This window comes from Myotis yumanensis, unplaced genomic scaffold, assembly GCF_028538775.1.
Source record: "Myotis yumanensis isolate MYYU_CA2020_CCGP unplaced genomic scaffold, mMyoYum1.0.hap1 SCAF_11, whole genome shotgun sequence".
Classification (NCBI taxonomy): domain Eukaryota; kingdom Metazoa; phylum Chordata; class Mammalia; order Chiroptera; family Vespertilionidae; genus Myotis; species Myotis yumanensis.
Window position 1 is genome coordinate 2,003,277 of NW_027223762.1, and position 27,628 is coordinate 2,030,904.

Genomic DNA, 27,628 nt, shown 5'->3' on the forward strand with positions numbered 1-27,628 from the left:
ACCTGATTTCTCAGAGCCATTCACCATTCAATTGAGTACGTTAATAATTTTTACTTGGTTGAGGTGATTTGTACTCTTTTCTGGTGCCTAAAATTATTACTTAGTTGTCTTTAACAATGTTAAGCTTCTCAGGATAGACCCCAGAACTTTTAGTACAGTCATGGAGTATGAAGGCTGGGAGAAATGTAGAGAGTATTTAGCTTACTTTTCTTATTTTTCCAATAAGGAAACTGTCCTAACAAGAAATGTGAGTTGGGAATAAATAGACCTCTGCTTCATCGGGGTGCTAATGAGGATTGTTTGCGATAATAGATTCAAAATGCAGGCATATCTCGGCTGGAAAAGCTTTTTCTCTAAGGTGGGGATACAGGGGGTAACCAAGCTGCTTGAAGGAGAAAAATGTATCATTTCTGGGAGCAGAGTTTCATTTTAAAAGTCTGTTAAAAGAAAATCAAACTTTTGCGCCCATTTCTAAATTTTCTCAAGCAGGTCCCAGGGAGCCTAAGGATGTGACTCTTCCTTCTCGTTATGGGAGCTCATGATTTTGATTCCCATAATTCAGCTTCTTGCAAGGGGTAGTGCTTCCTGGACTCGGGTTACGTGCTGGGATGGTACCTGACCAGTGATTGCATTTTGGATGAAGACATTTGGTTTCACCCGATATATACTCTCCTGGACACTCAAGTTTCAGTCTACAAAATTAGTGATTCTAAAAATGTGTTCTCCGTACCCTTTCCAATAGTAATGGGTCCCCCTGTGGCCAAATGTTAATGACTGCAACCTGACAGGCGGGGAGCGGAGTCCCGAGGCTGCTTCTCAGGGGCCTTGCCAGGCGCTCAGTGAGGCTGGGCACTGCCTTCCGCGGGCAGTGTGGTCAGGAGTGCCTGCAGCTGCTGTAGCCCCATGTATTTCTGGTGATGACTCAGGGTTTCAGCCTCAAATACTATGTTCTCAGTAGCGGACCTAATCTAAACTGTTTATTGCCCCTCTTTGGGGCAATCACGGAGGCCCCCCCCCATCGATCTCCTGGGCCCCCCTCTGCAGGCCGATCAATTGTGGGAGCATTCCCCCCGCCCCCCATCACCGCCCCGCCTCCCCCTCCCCCAGCATCGATCGCTCTGCAGAGGATGGCCTGGGCCTCCCTCTGCGGGGCAATCGCAGAGCCCCCCGATTAATTGCCCCGCTGGCCGGTGGCCTGGGCCTCCCTCTGAGGGGCGATCATGGCGATTTTTCAATCGCATTGCACCCGCCTTGGCTGGCCTGGCGCCAGTGCGTGTCACAGCGTGGTCATCCAGATGGTTGTTTTGCTGTTTGGTCGATTTGCATATTACACTTTTATTATTATAGATAGCTTTTTCCAATCTTTTGTATTTAACCTAGGTCTTTATATTTAAAATGGGTATTTGGTAGATAATATGTAGTTAAGTCTTGATATTTTTTAACCAGTCTTATAATCTCTGCCTTTTAATTAAAGTGTTCAGGCCAGTTATATTTGATGTAATTCTAAATTTGGTTGGGTTTACATCTACCATCTTAGTATTATTTGTCTCATCTAGTCTTTATTCCTTTTTCTCCCTCTTTTCCTTCTTTCTTTTGAATTAAGATTTTTTGGTTTCATTTTCTCTCCATTGTTGATTTATTAATTACACCTCTGGTGCTCTGCCTGCGACTTACAGCCACCGCAGCTTCCAGAGCCTCTGTCTCCTCCGCTCAGCCAGACCCCGGGACCCCTCACTCCTGTGCGCAGCCTGGAATCCGTCCCCGGCAGTGAACGGCCCGTTTGTTTGCTCGGAGATTAGTCCTGTGCTTCCTGCTGGCCGGGCCGGGAACTGTTATTTTATATGTTTTCTTCCAGTTCTCTGATTGTCAGCTTCTGATTGTCTATTTAGAAGTAGAGTCAATAGTCAGATTTTTTTCTTAAATGCCTAAAGTATCTCATTGCTCATTTATTATTGAGTTTTAAAAAAATTGCAATCTCTATTCGTGAATATTGTCACTAGTCTAATCTTTGCTTTAAACATTTCCCCCAGATGACCATGTTATTGGTTATGGGCTGTTTACACAGAATTCTTTTCCTAGTAATAATTTCTTTTGTTGGCTGTTTTTAAGTTAACCTTGAGTGCGGGGCCTGGGTAAAACAGGTGAGCAGTTTCTTACAGACATTGCGGTAGAAAGTACAGGCTGAAGAAATAATGTCGGCCCTGGATTTTTCTGGGATGCCAGTTACATGTTGTGCCTTCGTAACAATAACCATTGCACGTTGCCTTTTTCACTAACATCTTGAAGAGTTTTTCTTTTTTTAAGTAAACTTTATTTTGGAAAAATTTTAGATTTACAGAAAAGTCGCAAAAATACAAACAATACAAAAAAGTACAAGGAACACCTATCTGTCCTTTGCCCAGATTCAACTGTTGTTAACATTTCATCCCATGGGTACTCATTTTATTACATAGCTTACAGTATGTTACATGTGTTCTTCTGTATTTTCAAGGTTTTAAAGGCAGCTAGAGGTGTTGTCTAAATAGAATTTCTGGCCCAGAGGAGTAAAGGCAGTATGTAATGCATGGGTTTATTTCTATATGTCTTGCACCCCCAATACTCTTTGAGAGTAGGGACCACATTTAATACTTCTTATCCATAGACCTGATGCAATTCGGTACACATGGTCAGGACTCGGTCTGTGTTACTTGAAATAGCTAAAGAAAACAGGATACGTTTAAATACTTTTAGAAGATCGCAAATTTTGGGGGTAGCTTTCCCACGTAAATAGGAAATTTCCAGACTGCTTCTGGTGTATTTATTATGTAACATATTGGGAGGCCATTAAGTAGTGGCATTTGATTGACAAAATGAAAAAGCATTCTATTGATATTTTAGTGATAAATATCTAAGTGATATAATTTCTGCTTATAACAAAGATATTAACAATGCAAATTCTGGGTGTGTCAGTATCACTCATGAAAACCAGTGTGTGAATAAATAATCTCATCAGTTAATTTGTGCTCTTTACCAATATGCTGAACCCAGGAGTGAATTGCTTCGGTCAGAAAATGACTGTGTGAGCTACACTGATTTGCTAAGTGAAACCAGCCTCTTAATGTGGATTGTCTGTGATTTGGTTTGATTCTGGGCCAGTACCTCCCAGTAGCTGGCGTGCTCAGCCCAGTCCGCCCTCACCTCTGCTTCCAGGAGCAGAGAAGGGGCCAGGCTGGGTGCTAGTCCACGGGAGACTGCGTCATGACACAGGTGCATCGCTGCAAAGATAATCCCATAGCCCTCCGAGACCAGATAGGAGTTATTTGGGGGTTATCCGCTCTTCTGGATCCCAGCTCTCATCCCCGCAGCACAGATATGTGGGTTCAAACAAGTCCTGCAGCATCAGCAGAACAGTTGGAGAATAGAGGCCCTTAAGAAGGAGGACTCGCCCTGGCTGGTGTGGCTCACTGGATAGAGCAGCGGCCTGTGGACTGACGGGTCCCAGGTTCTATTCCGATCAGAGCACAGGCCCAGGTTGCAGGCTCCATCCCTAGTAGGGGGCGTGCAGGAGGCAGCGATCAGTGATTCTCTCTCATCACTGATATTTCTATCTTTCCCTCTCCCTTCCTCTCTGAAATCAATAAGAATATATTTATTAAAAAAAAGGAGGAGGAGGAGGACTCTGTGGGTTTTTCCTCGCTCTGATCCTGGGGCCAAACAAATTCTTGTCTCCCATTCTGTTGGCAAGTCTTTTTTTTTTATGTGAATCTTCACCCCAGGATATTTTTCCATTGATTTTTAGGGAGAGTGAAAGAGGGAGGGAAAGACAGAGAGAAACATCAATTTGAGAGAAACACATCAATTGGTTGCCTCCAGCATGTGCCCCAACCAGGGCCCAGGCCCGGGAGGAGCCTGCAACCAAGGTACATGCCCTTGACCGGAATCGAACCCGGGACTCTTTGGTCCACAGGCCGACGCTCTATCCACTGAGCCAAACTGGCTAGGGCTGTTGGCAAGTCTTCATTGGCCGTCAGTTCATACATTTGTGTGTGTTTTTTTGTTTTGTTTTTATTTTTTAAATATATTTTATTGATTTTTTACAGAGAGAAAGGGAGAGGGATAGAGAGTTAGAAACATCAATGAGAGAGAAACATTGATCAGCTGCCTCCTGCACACCCCCCACTGGGGACATGCCCGCAACCAAGGTACATGCCCTTGACTAGAATCTAACCTGGGACCCCCCAGTCCGCAGGCCGACGCTCTAGCCACTGAGCCAAACCGGTCAGGGCCATACATTTGTGTTTATTCATAAGATGTGTCTGTGCAGCCGACACCATTTCTAAACTCACCCCCAGGACCAAGACTGTATTTCACAGAAAGCAATATGCTTGCCACAGACGCCCAGCAGACTAGACTTTGACATAGAAAAGTATTTTTTGTGACGACTGGTAGGTTTACAACCATTAAGGTAATCCTAGCGGCTGAAAAGGCGAGGTGCACTGCGGAGGTTCACAATGCGTGTGGAATTCATACCCTCCCTCCACACAGCGCAGAGCAGAGCTTTGTCATCACTGCTGACCCGGCTTTTCTTCCTTGTTGGCTGTGCTCTGGGACACAAAGTCTGGCTTTACATTCGGATTAGCAGGTGCCGGTAGCATTAGCTTCTCGGCCGCATCTTTGCTGCAGAAGAACAGTGAGTGAAGGGTGAGGCTCCTCGGGCGCTCACCTCTGACAGCACTGCAGTCGGGTATCACAGGCCCACTGTTGTGCAACAGAAACTCCAGCGTGTCCTGACCTGTCGTAGGGCATTGCTTCACGAAGGAAAATAAATGCGCTGAAATATTTGTGAAATTCAATAAAAAGCTTTCCCAAGCACTCGTTTCTAATGCGTGCGAGGACAATTCGTCATAGCCTCGTGGTCTTTCGGAAAATATAACCGTGTGGTTTTTCACTTTTGTAATGAAATGAATCTGTACCACTCAAGCCCAGTGTGTCATATTTTCTGTATGTACGTACCCTTTGTTTTTTTGTTACATTTTTTTAATCCTCACCTGAGGATATTTTTGCGCTGATTTTTAGAGAGAGTGGAAGAGAAAGGGAAAGACAGAGAGAAATATCAACGTGAGAGAAACATGGATTGGTTGCCTCCTGCACGAGGCCCCATCAGGGCCCAGGCCGGGGGCGGGGGGGTGCGGGGAGCCTGCAACCGAGGTACGTGCCCTTGACCGGAGTGGAACCCGGGACCTACGGTCCGCAGGCCCACACCCTAACCACTGAGCCAAACCGGCTAGGGCTGTATGTGCCCTGTAGACTCCTCTTCAGCCTCAGCTGGTTAGAGTCCACAGTCCCTCCTGCCTGTCCCCTCGGTTTTCAGGAAAAAGGGGGGAGGTTCGCACGTTCAAATGACAGTTTATGTAATCGACAGGCAGCTTTTCCTTGTCGCATGCTGTGCCTTTGCTCGCAGAAGTGTGTTCACTCTTCCACAGTGTGTTGAAACTTTTAAATGGAAACGCTTTTCGCTAACAAAGGACGCTTTTCTCTCTCCTTCCATGCCTCCGAGTTCTCCCCGGGCCTGGCTCCCTCGGCAGCTGTGCCTCCACCAGCAATGACAAAAGGTGCGATTGTTCTGGCGCTGGCGGCAAGATGATGCCGAGAGTGTGTGTGTGGGCTGCTGGGACTGTTTTTCTTCTGTGTTTGGTTTTAGTTTGTTTTTGTTATTCCAGCAAGTCGAGCACACCTTAAAAAACAAGCCAGAAAAAGAGAGAGCGCTTTAAAGACCCTTAAACCTTCATCCCCCGTGGACTGTTTCTTTCCATTAAGCTGCTGTGTTCGTATTTAAGTGGGCCCCTCTGTCCCGGTGAAAACAGCTGACAAGGCTCCTCAGACCCGGGCCTGCGTACAGAGTGCAGAGATGGGGGCGGGGGGTTGTTTTCCTTTTGGGCGGAGAGCAAAGCGCAGGGGCGGGCAGGTGTGCTAATTAAGTTTGGTATTTTTCTTTGTGATTCCCAACTCCAGGTCGGTAGCCGTTCTTTCTGTCTTTTTTGTTTTTGTTTTTGACTTAATCTGAAGACAACCTCCTTCTTTATCTGCCTTTGCCTCATCTGCTGTTTTATTTTTGACTCAAGTTTCTGGAGTATGGTACTGATTCGAAGCATCATTTTCTTCCAGCAAAAATCTTGTAGTTCTTCTCGTGGAAAGAACTGAACATCTGGTCTCTTTCGGGGGCACCCTGCCTATGCAGGCACCAAATATCCAGTCACTGCTGCCCGGACACTGGTCTCTACCACAGACGCAGCATTTCCTGCCACTGGCGCTGCTTCTGTCTTTTCAGCCTTGATTTGCTTCATTTTTGTATGTTCTCAACCTACAGACCAGTTTCTGCACAGATCCTTTGTAGCAGGGCTCTGCCGTGGTCCCTGGCAGTGTTTCCCAGGCCTCGCAGGAGGCCGTCCTGCCGTCACCCCTCCCGCTCCTCAGGGGAGGGGCTGGGAGTCCCCCCAGCACTGCTCCAGGATTTTGAATGTTGATCAACAACATTCTGATCTCTCTGAATGAGTGAAAAGGAAAGATGTCACTCTGGTTCAGCCAGCCCCGCCGAGGGCACGCTGCCAGGATGACTCACTCCGCCCGGAGCAGTCTCGCCCAGGTGAAACTGGGTCCCTGCTGACTGACGGGGAAAAGCCTTCGGGCCGTCAGTCACTTCCAGGATGAGTTTCAGGACAATCTCCCATTTGCTCACCGTGTGCTCTGTAGGCCACACTAGCTCCGGGGGTAGGTTGTATAGCCTGTTAGGGTGACACTCGGACAGGCTGAAGGTCCTCCTGGGAGGAATCGAGGTGAGTGTCAGGGTAGCAGGTGTTGTCAGTCCCTCGCCCCCACACCTCCCTCCTGCCAGGCCCAGGAGGAGAAACCAGCTGATGTTTCCTTTCCTCCGGCCTCCCACAGCGTCGCACCCACCCCTGGAATGTGTGGGTGCAGCTCTGTCGTCAGGCTGTGGGTAAACCGTGAGAGGGTCTCCTCAGGCGGCAGGGCCGAGGTGGGAAACACTGTGCTTCATTTCACTTCGTTTATTTTGCGTGAGAATATCCTGGAGAGCTTGTCTAAGCCCCGATTCTTAGACCCACTGTCAGGCTCTGCAGTAAGTCTGGTGTGGGGTCTAGGAATGTGTATTTGATTTTCTATTGAATTTTCAGAGAGAGTGGGAGGGAAGGAGGAAGGGAGGGAAGGGAGAGAGAGAGAAACATCTATTGGTTGCCTCCCACACCTGCCCCAACCAGGGTCAGGGATTGAACCTGCAACCCAGGTGCATGCCCTTGGCCAGGAATCGAACCCGCGACCCTTCCGTCCGAGGGCTGACACTCTAACCACTGACCAACCCCAGCCAGGATGGAAGGCGCCTTTTTAACAAGCATCTTGCAAAGGATTCTGACAGAGAGGGTGCTTTGAGCAGGACAGACCAGTCTTATCTCTCTGCCTCTTATTTGTCCAGCTCGTTCCACAAAATATTTGAGGTAGAATTAGACTAATTAGCAGGTAACCAAAGTCCAGTGTAGAACAGGTGCCATTCTACCTTGTTATCCCAGGATTCTGGTTGGCCTCTCATTCTTAATCCATCAGAGATTCCCAGTGAAAATGTGGTGTGACTACCTGGCAGCTTCTATGAGGCCCTTCCCTTTCGTGGTCTATGCACGAACACATTTTCTAAAAGTCAAAATAAGATCAGTCTAACGCAGTGATTAGTGTTTGCTGTAATTATCACGACAGTTTTCCATGTGTTAGAATCTGGTTAGAATTAGAGCCTGACTCGCCTCCCTGAGCAAGGCCAGTGGGACAGAAGCAAACACGGTTCACTGTGGGCTGAGCCTCCAGAACAGCGCTGCGGACGGTGCTCTCGGCCTCTGCCAAGTTAGGTACCTGCTGAGCATGCAAGGCCGGCCCCGATCGGCCTGGCTCAGCGGGAGTCGGAGCAGATGTGCAGGGACAGTTGGGCCACCATTTCAAGTGATATCAGAGGCAGGAGGTGGCTGGTCCTCCTGGTGACTCCCTGGAACCGAAGTGGCGGGGCTTCCCTCAGCTGAGGCACTAGATTGCCGCCAGCCTCGTCCTGAGCGCCCAGTGTCCCCGGCACGGCCTCTGGGCAGAGAACCCTGAGCAAGAGGCCCGGTGCGCGTGCGCACTGCTTTGTGCTCAGCGTGTTTGGTCTTGTGGGCAAGGCACTCGCTATACCTGATACTGTATGTGTAACAGTTACGGTTTAATCATTGACTCCCCCCAGGTGTATGTCTCTCTTGCTAAGATGTTTGTAGAATTTATGTACTTTGCATTTTTTACATCTTTAGCTTATTATTTTCCTTTAGGTGATGTTTAGCTTCCTTTTTTATACTTTCTTAAAATTGTGGTAAAACATACACGACATAGCATTTACCACTTAAACCATGTTGAAGTGTGCAGTTCAGTAGCAATAAATGCATTTACGTTGCACCATCACCACCGTCCACCTGCAGGCCTTCCCATCTTCCCAACGGGAGGCTCACCGTGCGGCCTGTTTAAGGCTGACGCGTAGCCTGTGGTATGGACAGGCCCGTCTGGGGAGCCAGTCATTCCTGGACACTTCGCTGTTCACCTTTGGCTCTCACGGATAATGCTGCTGTGAACATGGGGTCCAGCATCCGTGTGAATCCCGTGGAAGCACGTGAATGGGATGTGACATGACCTCCTCGTGTTAGCTGTGAGCTGGAAGGTTAGTGAGGCGGTGCCTGCGTTAGAGCGGGTCTGACCACACGTCGTTCCAAGGGGTCCGACCCGCAGCGTCGTCTGTGCCCCGATTCCTCTGTGATTGGCAGGAGGTTAGGCTTTCACCACATCGCCCAGGAAGAGTCTTAGAGCCAAATCGAACCTCAGCGCCCTTTTTATTCAGTGTTACTACCGTCTAACGCGCTGAGCGAGGATAGTGGGATGTGGGCGTGTTCTCCCTCGTGCTTTCCTCCACATCCCCAGCCTCGCTCAGTGAGGACCTGAGACTTTAGGTCGGAAAACGCTTTAACACTCACTCACGTGCGGAAACTGCTGCTGGACTTTGTTGCAGTCGTGGCCCAGCTACGAGGACGTCTGCAGGCAGATGATTGACATCGCCACCTTCCTGGACCTGCCTCGCTTCCCGGCCATCACGGAGGACTGCTACCTCCACCCCAACATCCTGTGTCGGAAGTACCTGATGGAAGTCAACCTTCCCGGTAAGAAAGGGTATCGGTGGTGAGAAGCTTCTAGAACCCTGGTGAGCACAATGGGGCGTCCTCGCAGGTCCCAGACCAGCAGAGCCACCCGGCAGGGCCGTCGCAACAGGAACTTCATTTCACAGCCCTTCCCAGGGCATCTCAGACCACCTGGCCCAGCGGCAGGCGCTGCTCGGGAGTGAAGAGCTCTGCGGGGTGAGGCCTGTGCTGAGAGCACACAGTGGGTTTACAGTCAGTTCGCTGCATGCAGGGAACGGGACAGACGCTTCCGGCGTGTTACCCATGCCCGCTGCCCCCAGAGCAGCACTTCTTCCTGTGCATGAAGCAGGATTATTGCATAAGGAGCCCTAATTTTAAAAAAACCCAGAAGCTAATTTTTATTAGACGACATGTTTATGGTTTGGAAACCTAATGCTACTTCCCGTCCCTATAACAAGTGGCGCCCCAAGCGGCTGGAGCACGTGAGCTCGTGGAGGCAGCCACACCAGGACGCAGGGCTGCGTAGACTCGCTCCCTGCGCGCGGCACAGGCTGCCCACAGAGCCCTTCTTGAATTTCTGGCTGAACTAGAAATGTGAGAAGTTCAGGACTTATTTTTAGGAGAAAATATAAACGTGGGGTGACTATACTATTGCTTAGAGTATCAAAGTTGTGACCGAGTGTATTTTTAATAGACAAGGAAAAGAGACATATGAGAAAAGCAGCTTGTGAAACTGTGTCCAGTATTTTAATTATAATTTAAATATAATTAGTAACATATACACAAGTATAAACATTAAGTCTGTAATTTAAAAATATTTTTAAAGGAACAAAAATAATTTAAGCTTTTTGTGTTACAATAAAATGTTTGTGATACAATAAAAAAGTGAAATGACCCAAATTACAAAATTATATGTAACATCACCACAGCTACATAACATGAAAGTATTCATAAAATATTAGGAGTAAATGTGCCAACTCTTACAGTGCTATTCTAGGTTATGGTTATGCTTTTCCTTCCTTCTACCTTCCCGTGTCTTATGAATGTCCTGTATTGAGGTTGTATGGTTAGTAGTGGGGAAACAACAAACAGATGCCCTAAAAATTAAGATGTGCTCCCCCTGCACCTCGGGGGTTAGAGTCTGAGCTGTGGCCTTGGTTTGCACACCACCCATGGGATTGTGGGGAGACTCTGGGATGTTGGGGGCCCTCGCGGGTGCCCAGGAGCTGAGCGCAGTGCCCGCCCCAGAGCCCGCCCGTGTGACCCGTGGTCTCGGAGCAGCAGGGAGGTGTCCTCCGGCGCACACACCCTGCTGAGTCAGCACTGGCTCTGCCGGCTCTGAATGAGCTCCAACCCCATTTTCTGGTCTTGTTCCTCATACCGGGCCGGGTGCCTGCTCCAGAGAATTCCTGGCAGCTTTCACCGTCGTGTGTATTTTGTGGGGAACTTGAGCGTTTCTCGTACTTCCACGTGCAGTGCCTCAATAGCATGAGAGCTAGCGAGGCTCCGGGCCTGGCTGGCGGCGGCAGAGGACACGCTGGCACCCAGTCTTCACTTCCCAGAGCCAGTGTCCACCACGTTGGCTCTGGGTCCGAGCCCGCACGCCTCAGTTTCCCCCGCTCTTCCTTTCTCATGATTTCTTCCATTTTCTTCTTCTTTTTTTTTAATCTTCACCCAAGATATTTGTTTTCCATTGATTTTCAGAGAGAGTGGAAAGGAGGAGGGGAGGATGAGAGAGAGAGAGAGAGAGAGAGAGAGAGAGAGAAACATTGATGTGAGAGAGACACGTCGAATGGTTGCCTCCTGCATGCGCCCCAACCCGGGGCTGGGCACTGAACCTGCAATCAGGCACGTGCCCTTGACCTGGAATCAGACCCAAGACCCTTGGGTGCACAGGCTGACACCCCAGCCCTGAGCCCTGCTGGCCAGGGCCCATTTGCCTTTTTATAACTCTGTACTTTTGGTAAGAGAAGCAGTTCAAGATATTAATTTAAAATAAAGTAAATAGTTTTCAAGAAATGTCATTCTTTATAACAATAATATGGTTCCCATTTCTAAATTATGTGAGAAGAGACTATGCCTCTATAACCCAAGCATGTGCCCTGACTGGGAATCAAACCGTGACCTCCTGGCCCATAGGTGAACGCTCAGCCACTGAGCCACGCCGGCCGGCCGGGCAGCACGGTGTTTGAAGATGAAGCTCGTCGTCTGGACACACATGTTGGTGTTTTTGTTGTTTCCTATCGCACTGTCTTTCCTTCCACAGACGAAATGTCCGATTTCACCTGCCAGGTGGTCAAGATGGCTGGCATCGGGGAGGTGGACTTCCTGACCTTTGACCCCATAGCCAGGAAGGGAAGGACTGTGAGGTACGACGTGCAGGCGGTGGCCGTCATTGTGGTAGTGCTGAAGCTGCTCTTCCTGTTGGACGACAACGTAGAATGGTGAGTGTGTCGGTTGTCTCGGGGAAACTGCTGTTGTACCTCATCGGAGGGAGGGACGCCCTGCGCTCCCCGTGGAGGGCGAGCTCAGTGGTTCTGGGCAGGACCGGCAGCAGCACTTCCTCCTGACGCCGGAGTGACGGCCGGTTGGCAGGTGTCATCCTGACTTCATGTGCGTGTGTTTAGTATGTTTTTTGTATCGTGTTTTATTTCTAGTTTCTGGGTAGATACACGTTTCTCATTGTTCCACTGGCTCCTGAGTTTTAACCTTCACAGTCCTAGAGAATCATTCACCTCCATCTGCATGCCTGCGGCTCCGGGCACTGTGCGTCTCAGATCCTTTGGGGAAGTAAAGGAACTGTAAAATGAGACCCTCCCGGAGACCAGCAGGGAGTGGCAGCATTTGTGGTGTCCTCCTCCCTGTGTCAGGGAGGGCTTCCCCACTGAAGTCGCCTCAGTGTCAAGGGCTGCGTGTACTTTTCTTTCCGAAGAATTCAAAATTTCACTCTTCAGATGAGGGATTTCTACATAAATTGACTTGTTTGTTGGTGTCTCCAGGTCTTTGTCTGCTATTGCTGAGACATACAACGAAGAGAACAAAGAAGGTACTTGCTTTTTTTATCAGTCAAATTCAAAGATAAGCAGCGGGTTAAAGGATCAATAAATGTGGGGATTTATTGTACCGGATTCTTCTTTAACATAGTTATCTGATTATAGCTCTCGGCTATGGAGAACATCAGTGCCCTCCTACTGTGTGCAAAGGCCAGCTTGCAGCCACGCTAGGCAGTGAACCTCCGGGCAGTGTTATGACTGGGCTGGCTGTTCCGATGCCTTCAGCCTTTGCTCACTCTGGTTCTCCTACCTGAAGTGCTCTTCCCTTTTCCCCCTGTCCCCCCAGCCCCCCCAGCCCTCCAGCCCTGGCAAGTCCCTCTGCACTCTTCAAGGTGCAGGATAACACCTTCTCTTCTCACCTGCCCCCCATCCCCTTTTCCAAATCAGGACTAATCGCTCCTGCCACAGCCACTCCCGTCCAACTTCCGTTAGATGTTTAGCCCATTGAGTGACCGCCCGTGGACTGAGCATGTCTGTCCCTAGTAGATTGTCCGTATTTGTAAAGTGCGTGGAAGCCTGTTTGACATACAATAGGTACTGCATACATCACAGCAGACAAGTAGGTGGGGAGCGGCGAGAGGGTGGGGCCATCTCCCTCCTACTGTTTTAGAAGAAACGGATCTGTGCTCCCTCCATGGTGACTGGCCGAAGAGACTCAGTAATGTGATAATACGCGAACTCTTACACACAATCCCAGTTTCTCGGTGTCCTCACTAGGGTTCATGTGCGTTGTCTTTCCTGAATTCTCAGTTTTATTGAGGAGTAGCTGACATATAAGACATTGAAAGTGTACATTTGTGCTTTGATGCATGTCCATGTCAAAGGCTTCCTGCCGTCCAGTCAGCTAACACACTCATGCCCGCACGTATGTAACGTGTGTGTGTGTGTGAAAACATTGAAGTTTAACTTTCTTAGCAAATGTCAACTATACTATACAGTGTTACAACTGCAGTCACTGCCTTTCTATCGGATCCTCAGACCTTGTTCATCTTAGAGCTGAAAGTCTGTGCCTGTGACCAGCTGTCCCGATCCCCCGCCACAGCCCTGGCGACCACCTCTCACTCTTCTACGAGCTTCACTTTCCTACGATTCCACATGCTTGGCCATTGGTTTGTGTGTGACTCCAGAGCACATGCAAGTGCTTCGCTCAGCGACCGCCTCACATTGGTCCCGCACAGAGTGAAGGGGTGGCCATGGCCAGGCCAGCTCCTGGCGCCCTCCCGGCTGCAGGGCCGCCCCAGCCTGTGGAGCCGTGTGGAGCAGGCAGAGCACTCGGACATGTTACCTCCTCTGACCCTGAACCTGAGCTGTCAGCGGGCAGGGTCGTCTTCATTCTTCTGTTCTGGTGCCCACCGTCCCTACGTCATCAGTGAACTTGCCCTTAGAGAAGCTGTGACTGCTTAGGGTCAAAGGGCCTGGTGTTCTGTTGACAGGTGCCCCTCTGTCTGTAGCTCTTTGCTAGTTGCCGCTCCTCGGTGGCCATGTGGCCTCCGAGGCCTGTGGGATTGAGTGATGACCATTCAGGCCAGTTGAAAAGAATTGTAACTAGACCTGGAGGGAGACTGTCTTCATGAGAGAACATGGAAAACTAGACCTACGCAGCCTCTTCCTCCTCCTGTCAGCCTTCCTTTCCTCTAACTCCCTCACTCGGATCCTCTTTTCTGCTTTTCCTTTCCTTTCATTTCCCCTCCCTGCTCGTCCCACCCCCCAGGTAGAGTGAATGAAGAGCGCTGGGTGGCTGAGCTGGACTTCATGCAGCTCTGACAGCTCTAACCTTGACGTCCCGAACACACGCCAGCTGTGCGGGGCGGTCTGCTTGCCCACTTACCCCGAAGCTCTGGGTTTGGAATCGGAGTAGGAAGAACAGGAGTGGGAGCTGATGAAACCCGGAGGTTCTGGATTCAGCTGCTGTCGTGCCCTTCCACACGTGGAGTGGCTGTCAGTCCCTTCCTCGTGTGGTCTCAGACACAGGGCAGCTGTGTGCAGGCCCTGCTGGGCGCTGGGCGCTGGGCTGGGAGGAAGAGGCCTGGTGGGTAGTGGAAACAGAAATGTCTTGTGTCCCCAGGGAGGTAGTAGCCCAATCTAGGAGAAACAGACACACAAAAGGCAGTTTCCGTGGCATCTAGTTGGGGCTACGACATCAGTAGAAACTCAGAGGAGGAGTGACTATTGCTCAGGACTCGAATAGAGTCCAGAAAATTGACTCTATCCGTAATTTCCAAGAGCTGTTGTATAGATGTTTAATTATGTCAGCGAATGAAGATTCAGATGAATAATGTATATTATTATAATGTGACTGATTTGATTATCATGGATTTTTTTTTCAGATAAGCCATGTTTTGATTTCAGAAAATGGTACCAAGTTATGAAGAAGTCTTTTGATGAGAAAAAACAAAAATGGGAGGAAGCCAGGGCAAAGTACGTCATCTCTGCTAGTTTTAGGTTCACCTACTTCTTTCCAAGTCTGCTGCTTTACATTTGGAAGACGAAGGGTCATCAGTATGGATTCATCAGTGTTGTCACGCTTCTGTTCTGGAAATATTAGCCGCTATTTTCTAATAACCTTTTTCTTTAATTGGAAAGTTCTCCTAAAATAGAGATCCCTCCAAAACACAGCAAAGGGAAGCAGATGGGCCTCTGCTGGGGGCCCTGCCTGTGGGCAGCCTCGCTCTGTGCCCGCGGGCAAGTTGCTGAACCCCGTGGCCTCCGTGCGCTGTGATTGAGTTTCTCGTAAATGTAACTCCGTTTCTGACTCTCTACTCCTTATCAGCTTTTTTTGGTAGAAAATCCACAGATATTTCTTGAGTGTCTACTAGGCAGACACTTGGTCAGCCCTGGGTAGGAACTACTTCCTACAACGGTGCAGGGTTACAGCACGGCCTTGGTTTTTCCTCACAACAACCTGTGAAGGCGGGCAGACTTGGAGATGTTGAGTCTCTTGGTTTGTTCATTTATTCGTCCAGTCATTCTTCACCAGACACTTAAATGAGTCCTCACCACGTGCCGTTCCCGCAGCCTGGGGGGCCCGGGAGGGAGACGGGCTCTGCCTTTGGAACTCCAGCATCTGTCACATGTGACTCCTGTGGTCACGCGTGGGAAGTGGCAGAGCCCGGCCCCTGCCTGCTGCCACACTGTCTCAGAGTAAGAACGTGGCCTGGGCGCGAAGGAGGCAGGTCTCTTCCTGCTGTGAATCAGGAGAACCGTCCACTGTAGGGAAGAGCTCGGAATGGAGCCTGTCGCCCCTGCCTCCTGCCTGGGCTGCCCCCGTCCCGGGAGGGCCCACACGCCCTGGGTCTTTGCTCTGGAGGGGACGCTGTGTGTATTTGGGGGAGCACTGCGGTACCTCCACTTTACTAGGCTGCCTAGGTGCCGAGGGTGAGCGCAGGGGCTGGTAGGACTGTCTGCTGGAACCCAGACCGCCCCCCCCCCGCCCCCCCCCCCCCCCCCCCCCCCCCGTCCTCCTCCTCACCAAGGTAGGCCTCCAGGCGCGTCTGTGCATCTGAATCAGGACCACTGACTTCACCCTCCGCCCAGGGCCAGCCTGCAAAGGCCAGGAGAATCGGAGAATCGTTGCTTCTTGGGTGGCTTCACTCCCTGGGATAGGCAGCGGGCCCTTCCTGGCGCGGGACCCCGCCTCCACTCTGCGTGTCATTGGGAGGTTGGGGTCTCTGGCCCTGGAGGCTCTTGGGAGGAGCACAGCTGCTGGGGCTTGTTCTGTGCACCGGGCTGGGCGCTTTCACTCTGCAGGGCGTCGCTCTGCAGCCTGTGTCAGGGGGCGCCTGAGGCAGAGCTTTCACCCCGAAGTGCAGGTGTTGCAGGCCGCACGGGGTGCGGCCCTTTCTCCTCCTGCTCCAGCGGTGTTTCTGCCCCGCACAGGTTCGTGTGGAAAAGCGAGAAGCCACTCTACCACTCGCCCATCGACAGATCAGTGGTGTATAAGCGAAGGGGTGAGCTGCCTTTTCTCTCCTTAATGCCTGGGTCCTGGCTGGGAAAGTGAGTGCGCGACATTCTTCTTGGGACCCCAGGGCCACATCACACACCCCCCCCCCCCCCGCAGGAAATAGGAAATCCCCCAGGAAGCTACTTCCCCAAATAGCAGAGGCTCCCGCCAAATCTAAACACTGCCTATGGCTTCCAGAACTCTGTGTGGAGAATTGCCTCAGGTTGTCTTACTCATAAATGTGGTAAAACATATAGAATAAAATTTACCATCTCAGCCTTTTTAAGAAGTTCCCCTACACCCCTCACCCACTTTCAGTTTCCCCTAATGTTATTGACGATGCATCTGTCATACTAAGAAACCAACATTGGTGCATTACTATCAAGTGAACTACAGATTTGATTGGAATTTAACATTAGTTTTATTTCTTTCCTTTTCCTCCATTTCCAGAGATGGTGGTGAATCTACAAAAACAGTTTAGCACACTGGTTGACTCAACACCAACTCCCAAAAACAGCCCTTCAAGTTTTCAGTTCAGCTGGACTGAAGAAGTCACTGGAGGAACCTGTTTCCATGGACACAGCCTCCAGGGCATCCTGTACAAGAAAGGCCAGTCAGTGACGACCAGGAACTCACTCTACTGGCTCAGTACACAGAAATTCTGTAAAAGGTGGGTGGGACTCGCGGAAGTAAAGGATCGGAAACACGATAAGATCTCTAATTTTCCCTGAAGGAGTATTTTTTTCTAATTAAAAAAGTCACATATAGCCCGGCCAGCATGGCTCAGCGGTTGAGCGTTGGCCTATGACCCAGGAGGTCATGGTTCGATTCCCGGTCAGGGCACACGCCTGAGTTGTGGGCTTGATCCCCAGTGTGGGGCGTGCAGGAGGCAGCCGATCTATGATTCTCTCTCATCATTGATGTTCCTATCTCTCTCTCCCTCTTCTTTCATCTCTTAAATCAATACATACATATATTTAAAAAAATTTTTTTTAAATAAAAATATTTTTTAAAAAACCATGTCCTTGGCTAAGGATTTTATATATATATATATTTTTCTATTGATTTCAAAGAGGAAGGGATAGAGAAAGAGAGAAACATCAATGATGAGAGAGAATCACTGATCAGCTGCCTCCTGCACGCCCCAAACTGGGGATCGAGCCTACAACCCAAGCATGTGCCCTGACCGGAAATAGAACTGTGACCTCCTGGTTCCTAGGTCAACGCTCAATCACTGAGCCACACCAGCCGGGCTAAGAAATACACATATATATATATATATATATATTTTATTGATTTTTTACAGGGAGGAAGGGAGAGGGATAGAGGGTTAGAAACATCGATGAGTGAGAAACATCGATCAGCTGCCTCCTGCACACCCCCTACTGGGGATGTGCCCGCAGCCAAGGTACATGCCCTTGACCGGAATCGAACCTGGGACCCTTCAGTCCGTAGGCCGACGCTCTATCCACTGAGCCAAACCGGTTAGGGCAAAATATATATTTTTAAAGCAAAGCCATACTACCATGACCAGACATAAAATAAACTAATAATAATTCCTTCATATTATCAAACATGCAGTCACTTTTAGATTTTCCTGATTGTCGTGTACTTTTTTAAATAACCCAGAATCCAAATGAGATCCATACGTTGCATGTGGCTGAGATATCCCTTAAGGGGTTTAGTTGGTAAATTCCTCCTTTATCTCCTCTGTCCCCTTGCGTTTTACTGGCTGAGTAATAGTCATGAGTTCTGCACAACTTCCCGCACCATATAGATGGTGTCACGGTCCCGCGTCCCCGGATTGCCCGCCTCGGGACAGAGTTAGAGACTGCAATTTGAATGAGAGATTTGGTGGTAGGTAGCGGTTTTATTAGATGCAGGATCTGCTACTTTGGAATAAGTGGAGTTGCTGTGTAGACGCTTCCTGTGATAAGCACAGGACTGGAGGCTACCTCATCAAGTCTGTGCCTTAGTTTGGGTGGGAGTGGGGGAGTATTTGCTTTGTTTGTTTTAAAAATGGGTCCAGAATCTCTCCCTTCTGCTTTGTTTACCTTGATCCTGGTAAGAAGTGGGGATCCTGGGAAGGAGTGCAGAGCCCCGACCAGGAGCTGGAAGAGCTGGCTCCAGTGCCGCCTGTGTCCCTGGCATGAGGCCAGGGCAGGGCCACAGTCCTTCCCTCGTAAAATTAAGGAGTTCTACCAAATCGTTCTACGTTTCCTTTCAACTCAGATGACTGTTTTAAGCCTAAACATACCTACTTGTTCAGTTATTTGGGAGCCGCCCAGGGGGTAGCGGCGTGCTTTCCAGGAGGCCATGGAAAGATAACATCTTCCTTTGCTTCCTTCCAGCTACTGCAAACATGTGACAACCTATGAAGAATCCAACTTCTCACTGACTTACCAGTTTATAATCAATCTCTTCTCCTTCCTGCTAAGAATAAAGACCTACTCCCTCCACGAAGAAGTGAGCTTAATTGAAAAGAGACTTTTTAAAACAAAATACAGTGCAGCAAAAACGAAATCTTCAAGATCCAGGAAAGTGAGAAAATGAGAAAAATAAAATAGAAACTTCCTAGGGAAAATATTTTAATAGTGACAATAATGTCAAATTGTAATGTAACATTCCAGAGAAGTGTGGAAAGTAGAATTTTTTTGGCCTGTATATCCATACATAGATATGCATACCTATAGTACATCTATGTGTCGATGGTGCTTATGAAGTGTATATAAATGAGCTTTGAGTTTATTTTTTTAATTAAAAATATTTTTTAAATTAAAAAGCAATGTTACATAAATGGTATCCAGATATTTCTATTCATTGTATTTGAGAGCTAAATTTGCTTTTTAAGCTAGATCTTCCTTACTCTCTATGTCCCAAAGGAAATCCCAGATGGATCAAAGGTCACAACATTCTTATCCTTTATAAGTATTAGGAGAAAACAAGTCCGAAGGCTTTGGTGGCCTTGGGACAGTGAAGGACTTTCTAAGCCTGAAAACCAGAGGCAGAAGGCAAGATTGATCATGTGACTACAGTCAAAGGCAAGTGGGAAACTGGGAAGAGAACTTGGTAGCGTTTGAAGGAATGATTTCCTGAATGGATCAATAATCCTTTTAAAGCACTAGCTGTGTGACAGGCTGAGCAGGAGATATGAAAAGATCGCCTTTTGAAAAAAGGTAACACAAAGCCCGAGACAGAGACCGTGACTGGAAGCCCAGCCTCACGCCTGCTCCAGAGACACGCTACCTGACGGCCACGTCCTTTCAGGCGGCTCGGACGCACTCGCCACTAGACTTGCGATCTTTGCTGACTTGGGTGGAATCTCTCTTATGAATGAATCTCATTTATCTTTTTATTTTATTTTATTTATTTATTTTTTATTTATTAAGATATTACATATGTGTCCTTATCCCCACGTTACCCCCTACCCCCCGCTCATGCCCTCACCCCCGTTGTCCGTGTCCATTGGTTAGGCCTTCATTTATCTTTTTAAATTGAATTCCATGCCACTGCAGTGAAACATAATGGTCCCACTGCGGTGAGATTCCACATGGTCAGACCCAGTAACTATTGTAAGAGCGCAAAGTCAGGCTTCTGGGCTGGGAACAGGCAGAGATCCTTGGGGGAAGACAGTCTTTACATGTCTCAGGTCTCTCAGTGGTTTGTCTCAGCCCAGAGCCATGCAGATAGAGCAGGTATGTGCAGGTATGTGCAGGTATGTGCAGAAGTCGAGTTAACTGTCATGGTTTTAGTGGGCTTAGCATCAAATTTGGATCATCCGAACATCACGTGAAACAGTTATTACACACCTGTCTTGTACTGAATATTTTACGTTTTCTCATTTAATATAACTAGAGAAATCTATCTACAACTGTAGCAATTAAAGGTTTAGGCACAGTAGGTTAAAACAAAAGCTTCTAAATTTTTTAATTAAAAAATTATACCAGTGAATGTACAATGAGAGTCTATTCCCATGAGAATACAGAACATTGGCCCCAAAGCCTCATTAATCTACCGGGATATCTCATACATTTTGAACATAGTTTTCTTGTGTGTGGGTTTTTTTCCCCTCTTAATCCTTAAAAAAATAAAAAAGCGGGTTTCTTTAGGCAGTTTGAGAGTCTGTGTTAGATTTAAATGCACAGGGTGTGTCTTCCCCCTGCCAGCTCTGGCTCCTGGCCCAGCAGGTCAGGCAGCAGGATTACGGGGATGTAATGATGGCTAACAGGGCGCTGAGCCAGGGCGCTTTATCTCACCGGAGGGGGTGGCAGGCCTGTCATTGCCACACAGAAGGGGAGCCTTTTAACGCCCAAAGAAAGGAGGCGAGCCCAGGGCTGGGGGTGTCTACAGGTCTGTGTTATCTTTGGGTGTTTTTTTCTTCCTTTGGCACAAAGCCACCTAAGAAGAAGGGGAAAAAACAGCATTAATCCGCCCTGCACATCTTTCCACAGAAGGACGCTGTGCTGAGAGGAGGCGGAGCACTCTTCCTGGGTCTGCGGAGAGGGTGAGCTGCTCTGTGTTCCGCAGGCACAGAAAGGGCGTGTGTGTCCCGGGTCCCAGCCGACTTCCTCCGTTTAGATGCCTCTGCGTTCCTGAGAGCTTGAGTAAATCCACGCAGCATGAAGTCCTCACAGACTGTTTTCCAAGAAGCTCAGCTTCCGGGCCCGTGTTGTGCCCTGTGAAGTGTTTAGGGCAAAGCGATGCCAGTGCCAGGCTTGACTACAATGCTCGGGCGTGAGGAGCCGGGAAGGGTTCCTTTATGGACTAGAGGTTCGGGATCTGGGCTTGCAGCCCGCGCAGCCCTCTCCCTCCGCAAACTGTTTGCTTCTGGAACAACTCGTGCATGTTGGGTGGACAGTTGTATTGAACTGGGTGACTCCCAGATATTTCCAAAGGAATGTTTAAGTTAAAATATCACTTAAATGTAATTACCTTTTGTCACCATTGCCATCCACATTAATTCAGATTAAGGTAAACATTACCTACAATGAAAAAGGTGGTCTCTGAATTTTAAAACTCTCAAGATGAAAAGTAGAAAAAAAAAAATGTTTTTGACCATGTCAGAGGTTTAGAAAATATTATAAACCATGTTTACTTCTGTTTACCTTCCCCCCTTAGCAATTCACACCAGAATGAAAGTCTCCCGGGAAAGTCCTCTGCTTGGTCCCTCAGTCCCCCTCCTGGGTCCGGGGGCGGGGCCGCCTCCCACTGCCCTGGGCTGTCAGTCCTGCCAAAGACAGTGCCCCACCCACCCCTGCCCGCCTCACCATCTACCCACAGTGTCTCCAGGGCCTGTGTCAGAGTCGGGGCTGCTCCCCAACACTGTGCCGGGCCCCTCCTCACCCAGGCTTGAGGATCAGAGTGGGTGTGGTGGCCTCAGACCACACGGCACGCCCCCCCTCCCAGCCCCAGGCAAGAGGGAGGGGCTGCCAGGGGTGTCTCCCTGCAATCTTCATTCCTCAGCACCCACCTCCCGTTTCCGGTGGACGACCTCTGACCTACATTTGTGTCTGTTTTCCCAACTCCAGCAAGGCTTTGAGACTGGGGGCCGCCATCCAACCGAAGGTCATCGAATATCTTTGATGATAGCGATGACGATAAAAAGGGAGAAATTACAAAAGGCTTCCTACTCATCAGTTGCTGCTGGGCAGTGAAGGAACTAACTTAATGCATGAACTCAGTTGTCTGCCTTCCAAATGGTGGTGGTGGGTCAAACTGGAGCGCTTTCAAACTGAAGGGGGAAGTGGGCATCACGTGTGGCCCCCCAAATACCCGCACAGCGCTTACGTCAGCACCGTGCTGAGCAGCGGACGCCTCGCCTTTTCCCTACGACATGGTCTCTGTCATTTCGCAGACAAGGAGCAGCCGGTCTGTGCCAGGCAGCCCCGCTCCAGCCTCTGGTGCCCACCCGTGTCCAGCCTCGGAGACCTCAGCCCCGGCCATGCCAGGCTGGAATGGAAGGACCCCAGTGCCACTCACTCCAAAGGAGGAAACATTAGCACCTATGGCTGGAATATATCCTCGCCCCCCAAACCCCCACCCCAAACCTCTCATCACAGCACCGTGGCCCAATCACCCGCCAGCCCCTCCCTATCTGTCACCCCAGCAGCTCATCCGTCACTCACCTCCCAGGCGGCTCCAGTCCTCGTAGACAGACACTGCCCAGCTCCGCCCTCAGCACGTGGCTCCTGTGGGCGGCAAGGGTGCTCTCCTTTCTGACTGTCATTCCTCTACCAGTGGTTTCCCCAAATAGACCTGTTAACACTGTGAGCCCCAAGTCCTACAGCCAATGGCTTGGCGGGCGGGGGACCGGGGTCCATTAGATTGTCGCCTCCTTGCCCTGCTCCCTCGATCTCAGGCAAGGGGGCTCCTGAACAAGCCGGGATGTGTCAACCGCAGGGACTTGGCCTTGCTGTGCTCTCTGTGGGAGATGGCGTCCCCCTTCTCAGGAGCCCATATTCTCCCGTGACCCGGCTGGAACGCCGTCCCCTCCCCACCCCACTTGGCCCTGGGCAGAGTCTGTCCTTCCCAAAGCACAAGGCACACCCCGCCCCTGGGGCCTGGCAGTACGTGTGCGACGTCCTCGGCCTCCGGGTCAACAACGTGATCGCTGGACCGCGATTCAGTTGTGTGTGTGCACCCGAGGGCTGGGTGGGGGATTCGGAGGCTGAGAAACAGGAGACCTTAGGACAGGGATAGACAATATAGGCGGCATTTCCAGCACGGGTCTGTAGCAAGGAGGCTGGTTCATTTGCACTCGCCACCCGCAGCTCAGGCTCACGGGAGAGTGTTCGGCGAGGCGCCTCACGCTCGCTCTGCTTCAGAAGCTCGGACACGTGCTAAGCAGCATCTGTTGTGTGCTTTCCCTGGTCCCCCAGCTACATGTTAACAGATCTCCAGCCTGGCCAGCCTGGCTCAGTGGTTGAGCATCGACCGATGAACTCTCACCCTCTCCCTTCCTCTCTGAAATCAACAAAAAATATTTTTTTTAAAAAAAGGTTTCCAGTCTCAGAGTTAGTGTCTCCATTGCTGATCCCACCGCGTGGCCCCGGGGCAGAGTCACTTGGGGTGTGGGGCTGCCTTGAGGAGCTTTTAGTGAAAGGACGGAAGGATGCTCACCCGCCTCCCGCTTCCAGAGGATCCCAGCGGTACCCGTGCCCACGAGCGAGCGTTCCAGACCAGGCACAACCAATCCTGCCCTTCGAGGGAAGCCAGCCCCGTGGGAAGGCCGCTCCCCCTCCCTGTCTCTCCGCCGCAGAATCCTCCGGACTTGTCCCTGCCTCGTGTCGAACTGCCAGCTTTTCTCTGAACAGTGGTCACCAACAGGAGTAACTCGAAACATGCAAAAGCGAGTCCAAAAGCACTCGGATTTCAAGCAAAGGAAACCCAGCTGGCGAAGGATCGCTACAGTGAAATGTGGTTCGGGGAGGGACTTAACCCTGGCCACTGGTTTCCCACCTACAAAGTGAGGGTAACATCTCAGCGATTTTAAATGGATATTATTTTATTTTTAAAATATATTTTTATTGATCTCAGGAAGGGAGAAGGAGAGAGAGAGAGAGAGAGAGAGAAACATCAATGATGAGAGAGAATCATGGGTCGGCTGCCTCCTGCACGCCCCGCACAGGGGATCGAGCCCACAACCCAGGCATGTGCCCTGACTCAATCGAACCGTGACCTCCTGGTTCATAGGTCGACGCTCAACCACGGAGCCACGCCAGATGGGCGCAAAGGGTTGTTTTAAAAATCCAATGAGCTCAGGTATGCGACCACTTTGCACACTGAACACTGCGGAAGGAAGACTGATGTCATCACCATCCTGAATAGCAGTTATCGATCCTCTATAATGTGCTTATGCCTGTGCCAGATTATGAGTGATTTTTTTGAAGGAGATGCAGTTTCTGTCCCTCATTGTAAGAAGAAACAGGCCAGTGCAACATTTAATATTGATTGAGCCCCAGTAGGTCTGGCCTTGTTTGAGACACTTCATGAAACAACAGAACTAACAACACGGTGGGTGATAGGAGTCGTGACCCCACAGTCCCCAGTTGAGGAAACGAGGCTCAGGGGTTAAGTAGCTTCTTGAGTCAGAGCTTCGAGGAGGGTGGGGTGCCACACTCTCCCCTTCACACCCACGTCTCCCGAGTGGAGGCTTTCGGCTCACAACAGGCGCTGACAGACAGCGAGAGACTCGCCGGCTCCAGTGAGCCGGGTGGGACGGACTCTCGGATGCCAGGCGTCAGGCTCGCCATTGTGCCGCAGCCACTTCAGGGGCCCCTCCGATGCCGCTGGTTCATCGGGGCGAGGTCCCTGGAGGCGAGTGGCTGGTCAGGTTAGGATTCGGTCACATGGCCACCCGACAAGCACTTGGAGGAACTGGCCAGGGCTCCTGTCTCCTTGGAGGACGGAGGTCCCCTGTGGAGTGTCGTGGTGCCCCGCACTGTGTGCCTGCCACTGCATCCTCTCAGTCAATGCCACGAAACGTGGCACTGGTTTCCTCGTTGTACAGATGACACTCTGAGGACTGGCAGAGAGGCAGACGGCCTAACGTAAAAGCAGGCGGATCTGAGACTCGAATCCAGGTCTGATGGACCGAAAGTCACCCTCTCAAACTCACGCTGAACTGAGTTAGCTGACAGGTAGAACCCCTTGGGAAGAGTGGCTGAATAAGGTGGGCTGGGCGCTGGAGGGCCACTCCCAGGGGATGGCAAGGGTCCCGGGAGGAGAAGGCATGGAGGTGGGTCTTGTGAGAAGATGCGGGAGTGGGGTGGGGTGGGGAGGGGAGAAAAGGATGGTGTGGCCGCCGGGGCCTGAGATCGCAGGGTGTGCTCGGGGGAACACGGGGACGGGGCCCAGGGCACTGGTGGCTTTTGACTGGGACATACATTTAGAAATATATGTTGGGGTCAAGTGGAGAAGGAAATAGATCACTTAAGAATATAATTTACTTAAACAAAAAACAGTGACTAAGAAGAACAGGCTCCATGCTCTGTGACGTGTCCAGGCTGAGGGGCAGAAACTGCGAACGGCAGGAGGGGGCAGTCAGAGGTGTCTGTGGTCCCCAGGGGCCCGGAGCACCGGGATAGGAAGGTGCCGAGAGCAGATGGGCGGCGGCTGGAGCTGAATAAAGGCCCCGTGGCCTCCGTGTTGCTAAATCCTCATCTTACTTGACCCCTGGCTGCATGTGACCCGCGGACCACACCGCCCTCCAGTCTCATTTCTTCTCTCGGCTCCCATTTCCTCCTGCTGCGGTGATTCCCCCTCCACCCCCTCCTCCTCTCCAGCCTGCGTTGGGGGTGTTGGTCCTGCTTTCTTCCCCCTTGGCTGTGGAGACTCATCCCTTCACAGGCTTCCAGCACCTTCTCTGCACAGATGCCTCCCAGTGTCCACGCAGCCCAGACCTCTTCCCGGGATTCCAGATCACAGTCAACTGTCTGCTGGTACAGCCCCTGGGATTTCTAATAAAAAAAACCCTTGAGCTCATACACAAAATGGACCCCCGACCTCCCAGACCCACACCTGCAGCCGTCCCCATCTCCTGACGGCCAAGCACCCCCTGCTTCCAGAGGAACCCCTTATCTGGTCCTGGACTCCCGTTTTCCTCACACCCCACACCCAGTTTTCAGGATGCCTTGTGGGTGCTGCCTTCAGCGTAGACCCGGAATCTCACCACCCCCCTTCACACCGTGGCTGGTGGTTTCCCTGTTCCCACCTCTGTTCCCCCCTCCCCCCCAGCAACCAGGTTATTTAAAGATATGAGCGAGCCCTAGCGGGTTTGCTCAGTGGATAGAGCTCGGCCTGTCGATTGAAGGGTCCTGGGTTCGATTCCGGTCAGGAGCACGTGCCCAGGTTGTGGGCTCGATCCCCAGTATGGGGTGTGCAGGAGGCAGCCGATCAATGATTCTCACTCATTGTTGTTTCTATATCCCTCTCCCTACCTCTCTAATCAATAAAAATGTATTTTTTTAAAAAGACACGAGACCACAGCACTGCCTGAATCCAAACCCTCCAATGCACCCCCACCTCTCAGCAAAAACCCAAGTCCGTACAGAGGCCTACACCCCCTTTTCCACTGCTCTGCCCCCTGCAGCCACGCTGGTCCCTGCTGTTCGTGCCCCACCTTCTGCAAAGCTGTGCCCCCCCCAGGACCCCCCCCCCACCTCCTTGAAGGCCTCCCTCCCTCAATCTAACCGACTCCACCCTGCTCCTCAGCGGCCTGCTCCGCTGTCTGACCTCCCACTTTCTAACACACCGTATAACTTTCCATTATTATTATTGTTTTAGGGTCTGTCCCCGCGGGGAGGATGCTGGGAGAAGCGCGGATGTTGCCCATTCGCTGGCTGACCCCCAGCATCTAGGTCAGCGCCCGGCATACGGGCCTCACAGTAAACGTCTGTTGGATGAATGGGCAGGGCTCACCCGCAGGAAGGACTGGGCCTGGGCAGGTGGGAATGAATGGAGGCAGGGGGTGAGGGTGACCCGCACCAGGGCTGCCCGAGGGCGAGGGCAGGACACGGAAGGAAGGACCGACGGACTGACGGAGCCGAGGAAGGAGCACTGGAGGGAGGGGCGCGCAGGGAGGGGAGCGGAGGCCCAGGCCCCAGGGCGCAGGGGGAGGCGGGCAGAGTTGGCAGTGGGAGCCTGCGGGGCCCAGCAGCGAGGGGGGTCCAAGAGAGGGGAAGGGCAGGCGCGGGGAGGCCACACCGCGGGGACCCTCCGGCCTCCCCCCAGGGGCCCGGTTAGGAGGCCGTCGCGGTGTCCAGGGGCGGTCACGTGGGGCCCACTGCGATGGGCGCGCAGGCGGCTGGGGCGCCGGGCGTGTGCGGGGCGGGCGAAGAGGCGCGGGGGCGCTCCCCGGGCGCACAGCCAGGGGCCTCCCGAACCCAGCGGTGAGGGGCGGGAGGTCGCGGCGCTCCCGGGACTCCAGGCGGGAAGGTGCCGAGGCACCGAGCGGCGGGCTGCGGGGCGCCGTGGTGGGTGCGGCGGCCGGCGGGGAGGCTCCAGCACCGGGCGGCGGCGGGCGTGGGCGGCGGGCGGCGAAGGCAGAGCGCCCCGCGCCCGGGAAGGCGGCGCCCAGGCCCGGCCCGGCCCCCAGGTGGGCGGCCGAGGGCGCGCCGGCGGGGCCGAGCGGCCACACAGCGCCCGGCCGCCCGGGGTGGGCGCGCGGAGGCTGACGAGGGGCCGCAGGTGCGCGCGACGCGGGACGGAGGGGAGGCCCCGGCGCACCACCCCCTCGCGACTCGGCCCCGGCGCCCCCGTCCGGGCGCCCCGCGCGCCGGCCAATCAGGAGGCGCCGCCGGCCGCCCGGCCCCGAGGCCCCGCCCCGAGCCCCCGGCGCCAGCCAATGGGCGGCCGGGCCCGGGCTCCCAGTGCGCGCAGCCCGCGCGGACCCGCTCAGAGCGAGAAAAGCGAACCCAACCCGTCGGGGCTGCCGCTCCGGACCCGCC

General features: G+C 51.6%; 1 protein-coding gene across 3 annotated transcripts in view; it reads left to right on the forward strand.

Annotated features, from left to right (window-relative positions):
• The window catches only part of TAF1B (TATA-box binding protein associated factor, RNA polymerase I subunit B), a 35,451-nt gene extending 16,473 nt beyond the window's left edge, over window positions 1-18,978 (forward strand). For 2 of the 3 annotated variants that reach the window (XM_070428665.1, XM_070428666.1), the window contains 7 exons: window positions 9,062-9,209; window positions 11,455-11,632; window positions 12,188-12,234; window positions 14,569-14,659; window positions 16,118-16,188; window positions 16,632-16,851; window positions 18,533-18,978. In XM_070428665.1, the coding sequence (XP_070284766.1) occupies window positions 9,062-9,209; window positions 11,455-11,632; window positions 12,188-12,234; window positions 14,569-14,659; window positions 16,118-16,188; window positions 16,632-16,851; window positions 18,533-18,734 (957 nt within the window). In that variant the 3' untranslated portion in view covers window positions 18,735-18,978. The remainder of the gene's footprint in view (window positions 1-9,061; window positions 9,210-11,454; window positions 11,633-12,187; window positions 12,235-14,568; window positions 14,660-16,117; window positions 16,189-16,631; window positions 16,852-18,532) is intronic. The other variant, XM_070428667.1, reaches the window with a different exon arrangement.
• The last annotated feature ends 8,650 nt before the right edge of the window (window positions 18,979-27,628 follow it).